The 9743-nt window shown below is 37.0% G+C and overlaps 3 protein-coding genes across 4 annotated transcripts; all 3 read left to right on the top strand.

Annotated features, from left to right (window-relative positions):
- The first annotated feature begins 160 nt into the window (after positions 1–160).
- On the top strand, positions 161–1743 carry LOC126623991 (protein yippee-like At4g27745). 2 transcript variants are annotated; one of them, XM_050292989.1, is made up of 3 exons: positions 161–188; positions 528–665; positions 1337–1743. In XM_050292989.1, the coding sequence occupies exons 2-3, from the start codon at positions 573–575 to the stop codon at positions 1562–1564; spliced, it is 321 nt and encodes a 106-aa protein (XP_050148946.1). In that variant the 5' UTR covers positions 161–188; positions 528–572; the 3' UTR covers positions 1565–1743. The 2 variants fall into 2 exon arrangements, with proteins under 2 accessions (XP_050148946.1, XP_050148940.1); XM_050292983.1 differs by lacking the exon at positions 161–188 and adding an exon at positions 242–408.
- Positions 1744–4320: 2577 nt separating this feature from the next.
- On the top strand, positions 4321–4916 carry LOC126623835 (calcium-binding protein KIC-like). The gene has a single exon (XM_050292825.1). It carries the CDS (start codon positions 4434–4436, stop codon positions 4818–4820), a length of 387 nt encoding a protein of 128 aa, XP_050148782.1. The 5' UTR covers positions 4321–4433; the 3' UTR covers positions 4821–4916.
- Positions 4917–5896: 980 nt separating this feature from the next.
- Positions 5897–8873, top strand: LOC126623398 (serine/arginine-rich splicing factor RS31). The gene is made up of 6 exons (XM_050292288.1): positions 5897–5990; positions 6127–6245; positions 7554–7666; positions 7817–8046; positions 8124–8420; positions 8530–8873. The coding sequence occupies exons 2-6, from the start codon at positions 6140–6142 to the stop codon at positions 8558–8560; spliced, it is 777 nt and encodes a 258-aa protein (XP_050148245.1). The 5' UTR covers positions 5897–5990; positions 6127–6139; the 3' UTR covers positions 8561–8873.
- Positions 8874–9743: the final 870 nt, after the last annotated feature.

Consider the following 9743-nt stretch of genomic DNA (forward strand, 5'->3'; position numbering starts at 1 on the left):
GTCTCATGAGAATAATCGTGACTTGATCGCTCAAAAGTCAAAACCCCAAAACCCTACCTCACCTTTGACCAAGGTACTAATCAAACCCCCCCCCCCCCCCTCTCTCTCTCTCTCTCTCTCTCTCAAATAATATTGTTTGGAGGAGAAAAATGAATTAGTCTTTTGGTGGATGGGCAGTGGACAGGCAGGTAAGAAGCAACAATGCTTTACTGATATGAATTATTTCTTCCAGATTCTTCCTTTTAATTAGGGGTGGATTGGGACACAACACATCTTAAAAGCTTACTTAATTAGAATCCTGTCTTAATCATCCCCATTTGTTTATGCAATATCTCCTCATTTGATAGTTTTATATTATTTATCATCTCAATAATTGATGCCTGGGCTTCAATGGTTTTGTTCAATTGGGTGATTGCTTAATTTTCTGTTGCATGCAGATCAAGATGATCAGCCTTCTTGATGGTTAATATCAAGCTTAATTAGATTTGACTTTAATTTCTTTCTGTTTTGTGACTTTCTTGCTGCAGTTAAACTTTAATTCGCTGGTATTAAGCAAATTAATCCTCCAATCAATGGGTGATTTATCTGGGCCAAGGCTGTATGGCTGCTACAAGTGCCAGACCCATGTTTGCTGTCATGATGATATTGTCTCTAAAGCATTTCAGGTGATCCAAACGCATGTGCTTTCTCCTCCATACCTCTATACTCTTATGCAGTTTATGGCAACTGTTGTGGCTATTAGGTTATTGCATCAGATTGGATAGTGTGTCATTCAGTCATTGCATTGAAAATTTGGTCTGGAGTTTTACATTTGAGTCCACAGATCATGGATTTCTGTTGTAGAAATGTTTATTTGTCAGAAATATTCTACTACGTTATGTTAACCAAAGTTTGTTACAGAGAAAAGATATTTGGGTTTCTATAATGTCAATGTTTTCAGGCTACCAATGAGTAGATGAATTATTAGTTAAATGCATCTCGTGGATTAGTGAATTCTAAATAAATGCACGGTTCAAAGAGAGAAACTTACCTACAACATGGATCATTGCGACAGTATCTTAAACCAATTACACACTACCATGCAAGTTAAAATGCATGTCTGTCTTGAGATACCACCACAATGATAACCAAATTGTAGGCAAGTCCTAATAGTTGGATAAGCCTTCTGGGTTAGACCAAGTGATGAGGGTGGGTGGGGAAATAAGTTACGAATTGGCTAGATTAGGTTAGGAGTTATCTCATATAATTTAAACACCATATATATATATGGAGTAGTTTGCAAATATTTGAAGATCATTGTGTCATATATATGATATGCTTTGCTTTGTTATGTTAGGCAAGCCGTGGCAGGGGCTTTCTGTTCTCCCATGCAGTGAACGTGGTTGTAGGGCCTAAGGAGGATCGGCATCTGATCACAGGCCTCCACACGGTTGCTGATGTACATTGCTGTGATTGTGGGGAGGTGTTAGGCTGGAAATATGTCAAAGCTTATGAGGAATTGCAGAAGTACAAAGAAGGAAAATTTGTTCTTGAAAAATTTAAGATTGTTAAGATCAATTGGTAGCATAGATACTCAGTTTGCGATGTGGAATTCGTTTTGATTGATTGTTCATAAGTTCTAATCATCGTGTACAAAGAAACTCTTGATTGTCCATTTGGATGGTGGTATCCTTTTGTCAGACGGTTCGGCATATAATGTTTCAATCTTTCAGATTCTGAGTCAGAGTCATAAGTTCGTTTTAATGATTGTATCAATGTGAAAAGATTTTATTCAGAGTCTGACAATATAATATGTTAGCTTTCGATTCAAGTTAGGTATTACGTACAAACAAACCATTTGAGAGTTGGAGAATTTGACATTGATATGGACTTGATCCATGAGAAGTTGACAAGAAGAAAATTAGGAAGTTCATCTTATTGACTCCCAATCAAAGGGGTGGTGCTAGGTGCTTTGGTTCTTGATGGGGACGAGAAGATGGTGACTTAGCCTTTGTCCATTCTTATTAACTTTCCCCCACCCTTTAGGTATATGAAATTAAAGGAGATGGTGTTACTTATGGATTGATGTTAAATTCAAAATGTCTATTAACTGAGTAGTTTGTCTATTGGAGTGTCTTCTAATCAAGTAATCAATTCTCACTTTATTATGAACATCTTTAATAACTTCAGAGTTAGTTTGATAATCATTTTATTTTTAGTTTATAGTTTTTATTTTTATATTTGAGATATAGAAAACTATGGAGTGAAATGAGGAATGAAAAATGGTGGTGGGAAAGGGAAAAAGAAATGAAGAGACTGAATAAAAACAAAATCTTGAAAGTGAAAACAACTTATAATGGTTTTTGGTTTTGATTTTTTTGTAGGGGTGTAAATGAGTCAAGCCAAACAAATTATCACAGTACGTAAGCTCAGCTCAAATAATGTTATTCGTGCTCAAGCTCGGAAAAAACTGATAACTGCAAGCTCAAGCTCGGCTCGAATAAATTTTTCAAGCTCGACCGGGTTGTTTGTAAACTAACTAAGGTGCATTCAATTAGGAATTTGAGAGATTTCAATGAATTTATAATCCATGGATTTTTAAGGAGTTTAATTGATTTGTAGATGTGAGATTTGTGGATACTTAAAATACACTTTGAAATATCTCAAATTTCACAACTTTTTCAAATTCTTTAAAATCAAATTCTACTTGAATACAATTGGAATGTTACAAACTTTTTAAAATCTTAATTGAATACATTCAGATTTTTAAAGATTTTAATAAACTATTTTAAAATTTTGATTGAATACACCTTGAATTTCAAATAATAACTTAAAACTCTAATTGAATACCCTAAATTCATTAAAATAATTAAAGTCCCTTCACGATTCCAATTGAATACGCCCCTATAAATATTAGCTTTTGATTTGCTTTGCTCACTACATTCTTTAAACAAGATCAAGCTTATGTATGGTCGGGCTTTATTTTCATTAAAGCCTAATAAAATACATATAATAACAAAGTTCATGGAAAGATCCTTCCTCATAATACATCAAGTTCGGAGATTCGGACCATTGAAATTTAATCAAATGACTAAAGTTATTATAATTTTTAAAATGGGGTCTTGTTTGTAGCGGTTGAATCAAATTTCAATGGTTCGGATCCCCGAACTTGGTGGATTAGAAGGAATGAATCCGGAGATGATCTATTTCCTAACTTTAACGATTGAACACTTTATATTTTACATTGGTATTTAGAGTTCGACTTTCGCACTATACTTTGGAACCGGATCCTTTCCGGATCCAATAAAACTGAGCTTGCCGAACAGGCGATCCGGACCGTTGAAATTTGATCAAATGACTACAAACAGGGAGCCTCTAAAAGTTATAATAATTGTAATCTTTTGATCAAATTTCAACGGTATGGATCACCTGCTCAGCAAACTCAGTATATATGAATCCGAAGGGGATCCCGTTCCCTATACTTCGAATATAAAAAAACACTTGTTCACCTCCTACCGTTCCTCCTTTGTCACTCTTACCGACCTATGGGGTTGTGCTTAATGCTCTGAGGTCGGGTACCCTTTACTTTATTCTCTCTGTTGACTTTCGCTAGTGAGAAGATCAAAAGAAATAAATAATTGGACGGCAGATATTTGTTATTGACAGATCAAAGTAGAAGAATCCAAAACCAATCAAATTTACAAGAGAGTAAAGGAAGCTTCATAGAAGCAAGCCAAAGCTCACGGACAATTGCACCAAAATAAAAAATAAAAAAATGGCTCACGACTATTTTTGAAGATTACGTTTTAAGCCACGAAGGTCCCTCTTCCCCCACCACAAAGAACCTTCCTAGAAAATTCGAGGAAAAAAAGTATAGACCTCAAAAAATAAAAAATAAAAATAGAAATCAAGATGAGATGATCACAATGGATATCAAGATGTTGCACCACAATTGACTTCGGAATTTCAAATAGTTTTAGGCCGTTCACATGTCTTGTTACTTGTTGAATCAACCGTCCATTTGATCTACTTTCAACATCATAGGTTGCAAACGTTCTTCTGTATGACTCTTACATTGTCGGGTTGTGTTACAAACTAACAGTTCTTTAATATTTTAAAATATGATACACTTATTGTCTATATTATAACAAGTGAATTAGCAACATTATATGACAATATTACGGTTACACCTGAATTTTTTTTTCTTCCAATTTTTATTAATAGGGGCTGAACTCATAGCCTAGGAATCCGCCATATCACTAAATTCCACACACAAAATGATATGTTGATTTTAACTGCTACGTAAAAAGCAAAGAGACTTTCCATTGCTTATAAAAGGCATTAAGCTAAAGCATTATATATGCTTTCAATCTTGACAGTTCTACAAAGTCCTACTGCTATTTGTTGTTGCATCACATTTTCCACTAGCTATAACCACATTAGAAATACAAACCATGGAAAACAATGGCACCACCACAAGGAAGTCCGCAGCAGCAACTGAATACCAAGACTTGCTGCCAGTCATGGCAGAGAAGCTGGACGTGGAGACTTTCGTGTCCGAACTATGTGGAGGTTTCCGGCTTCTGGCGGACCCCGAGCGGGGTTTGATCACTTCGGAGAGCCTGAAGAAGAATTCGGCGCTTCTCGGGATGGAGGGGATGAGCAAGGAGGATGCTGAAGGTATGGTTAGGGAAGGAGATCTTGATGGAGATGGTGCGCTCAGTGAGACTGAGTTTTGTATACTGATGGTGAGGCTTAGTCCTGGGATTATGGAAGATGCTGAGACATGGCTTGAAAAAGCACTTGATCAAGAATCCAACAAGTCATCTGATCAACTTTGATGTTGTAGAATAATTGTGGAGGCTCTTGTTATGAAAAAATTGGTCAAAATGATTTTTTTTTAAATCTCGATTGCTGAAATGATACGATTTTTAATATGTCGTCGATATTTGATCATTTTGTCGATTAATATATTGTCGCTATATAATTTCGATCAGTTAAAAGACTGAAACTTAATTTCAGATCATTTTAGCCAATTTTCTGTTGATAACTGAAGTACCACAGAGGAATAGTTTAGAGAGAGATAGAGGGAGGGAGGACTGGTCTGCAAACAAATTAAGGGAATAGAAACTGAAACTGGAGTAAATTAATGACACAAGTTAACATTAAAAAGAAGGGAAAAAAAAAACAGAAAAAACAAGACCAAAGCAGTTAAAAACTTACAAACACCACGGTAACATCTGCCAATGATCACAAAACAACAAAAAAGATAGAAAAAAAAAATTAAATTCTATTAAGCATACTTGAACTAAAAATGTGAACTTGGGCCATAAAATTAAATTATCTACAAATCCCAACAACGAAAAGACTTGCAAGTTACTCGCAGCTCAATTAATCAAGAACATTCATCCCGCACTCAGGTCCTGAGCTCAATTCCCCTCGTCCAATTTCGCTTGTATAGAAAGAAAGAAAAAACCAAGAGAAAGAAGTAAAATTTGAACTAAATGGAGCATAATGGAAGTGAAAAACCAACACTTTGTTATTTTGGTTAAGTAACGGTATTTAAATATACAAAGCTAACATTATTGTTGACGCTCTCTATAATATAGGAATTAAACTCACCTAGTAATCAAAAAGCTTGAGTTCAATAGGATTGAGTCATATACTGAAGTTTGATCGTGTTTTTACAAAACTCACTCACATTTGAAAAACAACGCTAAAACCCTATGAAGTTTTAATTCAATAACCTTATTTATTTGGTTAGTAGCCCAAATCAAACCTCAGCAGGCCGCAAATAAAACTTCAGTAGCCCAAGTATTATTATTATTTTTTTATAAACCAGCAGCCCAATTAACACATCACAAAAGTCGGATAATCGGACGGTCCGTATGCGAGTAAACGCCTGGTCCTCGGCCAGATAGGAATATAAAAGGCCCAACCTTACCCTCTCTTTCCCCAATTTTTCCTCTGCAATTCCTAGGGTTTGCTTCTCTCTGTTTTCGCCTTTTCAGGTATTTTGCTTCTTTAAAATTTAACCTAATCGATCCTTAGTTTTTCTTAACCAGCAAATAACTGTTCCGTGTTCTTATCAGTACCTGTATTATTTGGGAAATTTTCAGGGTTTTTTTTTTTGGGTGCAATTTGCAGGAAAATAGCAACAATGAGGCCAGTTTTCGTCGGCAACTTCGAGTACGAAACTCGGCAATCGGAGCTGGATCGGTTGTTCTCTAAATACGGGAGGATCGAGCGTGTCGATATGAAGTCTGGTACGACATCATTGATTGGTTTTGATTTGTTTTTAATGCAGAATTTAAGGATTTATGTTGATTTGTTTTTAATGCAGAATTTAAGGATTTATGTCAAAGCTTCAATCTTTTCTGTTGGGGTTGATTTGTTTAATTGCCCACTATAATTCAGATGATTATCTTGGTATTTGTCGAGTTCGTGATTTTGTCGTTTAGGATTGTGTGTCTGCTGGTTGTGGATCATTGAAGAGTCTGATATGTGAATGAAAATTTACGAAATGAACTTCTGGTGTCGTGGTTTTACGGGTGTGTTTGGTTTAATTTGATCCTGCATTTGCTTGCCACCTTTCGTTGTTTTCTTTACCCTTTTTTTCATTCTCTGATTCATAGAATCAGCACCCTAGAATGTTCAGCTGTGTCTGTTGGTTTCGGGGGCTAAGGCTAAGTTTAGTTGCCAGTGCTCCATCTACCTGGCATGTGTATATTTAATCATTTGTTTTGATAAAGAACGGGTTCGGTGTAGAACTCGAGCTTGTTGGTTATGGATGTGTGACTACTTTGCCTCTTTTCCGGGAGGAAAGGAAGTGGCAACCGCAAGTTTGCAATTTCTTTGGACCAGGTTTTTAAGTGTTTCTTTTGGCGCAGGAACTTGTCTACTAATGGAAATTGATCTGAGCTTCTATCTGGGCTAGCCAACATCATGCCAAATTTTTAATTAAGGAAACCGTCCTGGTTGCCTGCTTCTCTACACTCCATTCACAGATAGCAACATTCTGCATTTTCTTCACTCGATCATCCGTTACTCACCCACTTCATCGCATAACGTTGCCATTTCACAAGAATTGTCATTGTCGGATCATTTATTTTGCCATGCCTACCACAAGTCCACCACTGTTCATAGGGGATTAAATGAAATCTGGCCATGCCTTCAATCACTGATAATAGGGGATCTTTGATTCTGCATGCCATGCCTTCCATTACTGCACTCGTGCTCTCCAAATGATAATAGGGGATCTTTGATTCTGTCATGCCATGCCTTCCATTACTGAACTTGTGCTCTCTGAATGGCGAAACATGCTTACCAATGATTCAGACTTGAAACTTTGGATTAAAACCTTTAGTATGCTACCATCATGATTTAGTTCTTCATGCAACGCCTCTACCGTCTTATGTTCATCAAGCCCCTCACGTAAATGCAGGTGTTGTTGTATTTACTTTAGTTTGTGGCAGGGGAAATATATATGAGGCTGATGTATGGCAGGGGGAAAGGTTGTATGCAGATGCTACCTTTGTTCTTTTCTGTTTCTGATTTTTTCCTCTCTGTTTCAGGTTTTGCCTTTGTCTATTTTGAGGATGAGCGGGATGCTGAAGAAGCTATCCATCACCTTGATAATAGGCCATTTGGTTATGACAGGCGCAGGCTGTCTGTGGAATGGGCTAAGGTACGATAGCTTTTCTGTTTAGAAACTCTCATTGTGGATTTTTTTTTTCTGTCGTCTCACAAGTCATGCATTGTAGTTTTTGTAGTATATATTCTGGGTCTTGACTCTTAAGTTCTTAACCTCTTAACATATTAACAATTTAATTATTAGGGTGAACGTGGTCGCCATCATGATGGGTCTAAATCGCTGGCAAACCAGAGGCCCACTAAAACTTTGTTTGTTATCAACTTTGATCCTGTTCACACCAAGGTTCGTGATATTGAAAGACACTTTGAGCCTTATGGGAAGGTGCTTCATGTCAGAATTCGTCGGAACTTTGCATTTGTGCAGTTTGACACACAGGAAGAAGCTACCAAAGCTCTTCAGGCTACACATTTGAGGTTAGTAATTTCTTACTTGGTTAACTCTTTTGACTAAAACGCTGAGAAAGTGAGGCAAAATTATATCATTCTTGCAGCAAGATCCTAGACAGGGTTGTCTCTGTGGAGTACGCCCTGAGAGATGATAGTGAGAGAGGTGATGTCGAGCGAGGTGATCGATATCGCGATAGCCCTCCTAGAAGGGGCAGTTATGGTAGGCGTGGTGATAGTCCTTATGGGAGATCGCCAAGTCCTGGTTATCGTAGGCGCCCCAGTCCTGATTACGGTCGTCCCCGCAGCCCAGTTTATGACAGGTACAACGGTCCAGTGTATGACAGGCGCAGGAGTCCTGAATATGGAAGGAATGAGAGTCCTGAATATGGCAGATACCGCAGGTATGCTTTTATACTACGCTGTTCAGTTTACTATATATAGAGATTTCAATTGCTTGTGAGGTTGATGTTATACCATTTCAGTTTGTGATTTATCATTTACTGTTTGCAGTCGCTCGCCTATCCGAAGATCAAGAACTTGAAGTCATCTGATGCAGTAGTGAGCTCATCGTTATCTTCGGTGGGTTTGCTATATAGCTTTTAGGTACATTTGTAGAGGATGAAACGTATTGTGATAGTGCTTAGTTTATGGTTATGATAGGTATTTGGATTCCAAAATTTGCTGTCGTTATCGCGTTCAAGTTGTGCTCTCTAGGGTTGGAAATAATTAAGAATGTGGCTAGGTTTCTGCTGGAACACATTGTCTTGACCCTTCTCGCATCTGTAATTTATCCCCCCGTATGGAGAAATGTTTGGATTTGGTTAATATTTAGTTCAGTTTTTGGAAAGTCGAAATGCTATGCGTATGAGTTGCAACACTTGATTTGGTTTTCTATCACGAAAACGCAATCGGTCCCCCATTTGAGGGACATGACTCGGTCACTCAGAGGAAGCTTCGTTGCATTCTGAGCAGTTCTTCCATCACATGCAAATGGAGAGATTCTCTTTTTGCAACTAATACACATGTATGTTTGTCGTTTGTTGCACCAATGGTTCTATAGATATTTGTCATGTGACGTCTTTAGTTACACGAAATTTTCTAGCGCAAATGCCACACAAATTACTTTTGGTGGTTCAGCAGTAACTCTACCCTTTGGACCCCTATCCCAAACGTTAGCCTTTTGACTTATAAGATTGATATGCTGGACAAACTAAATCGGCTATAAACCGTATATAAATCATTAAAGAGAAATAAATATTAGAGTATGTGAAAATGAAACACAGGATTTTGTACTCATGATCAAATGCACGAAATCACTTTTTTTTTTTTTTAAAGAAGAATACTCGTAATTACTTGGATATATTAGATTTACGTTGAGAATGAATTTCACTTTCATCAACTCGATTCCATAAGATTCTAGACAAATATCAGAATATTTTTTATCACTACTTCGGAACTTAATAAACAGTAAGATCACATCCAAAGGTCTTGCAATATTTTCCTTAACTCCGACGCAAAATATTTCCTACATCTAAAAATTTCAATTTTTTTCACATAAACTGTGAGTTCCCACAGTTTTCTATTGATTTTGAGAACTTTTACAACATTCGTTATAAGCCAAAGTTAGAGTCATTCTACTTGTACCACATGGTTCCTAAAATTAATTTAGGACATTCCCAAGATTTTGGACAGCTACAAATCTCTTTGGGGGCTCCGCTATTAGT

Source organism: Malus sylvestris, chromosome 1, assembly GCF_916048215.2.
Source record: "Malus sylvestris chromosome 1, drMalSylv7.2, whole genome shotgun sequence".
NCBI lineage: Eukaryota > Viridiplantae > Streptophyta > Magnoliopsida > Rosales > Rosaceae > Malus > Malus sylvestris.

Excerpts from the sequence above, each read along its gene's own strand:
- LOC126623991 (XM_050292983.1), top strand. Across the intron at positions 666-1,336 it reads TTGTCTCTAAAGCATTTCAG|GCAAGCCGTGGCAGGGGCTT; the intron begins GTGATCCAAACG and ends TTGTTATGTTAG.
- LOC126623835 (XM_050292825.1), top strand. The coding sequence starts at position 4,434 with ATGGAAAACAATGGCACCACCACAAGGAAGTCCGCAGCAGCAACTGAA.
- LOC126623398 (XM_050292288.1), top strand. The coding sequence starts at position 6,140 with ATGAGGCCAGTTTTCGTCGGCAACTTCGAGTACGAAACTCGGCAATCG. Across the intron at positions 6,246-7,553 it reads GCGTGTCGATATGAAGTCTG|GTTTTGCCTTTGTCTATTTT; the intron begins GTACGACATCAT and ends TCTCTGTTTCAG. Across the intron at positions 8,421-8,529 it reads GAATATGGCAGATACCGCAG|TCGCTCGCCTATCCGAAGAT; the intron begins GTATGCTTTTAT and ends TACTGTTTGCAG.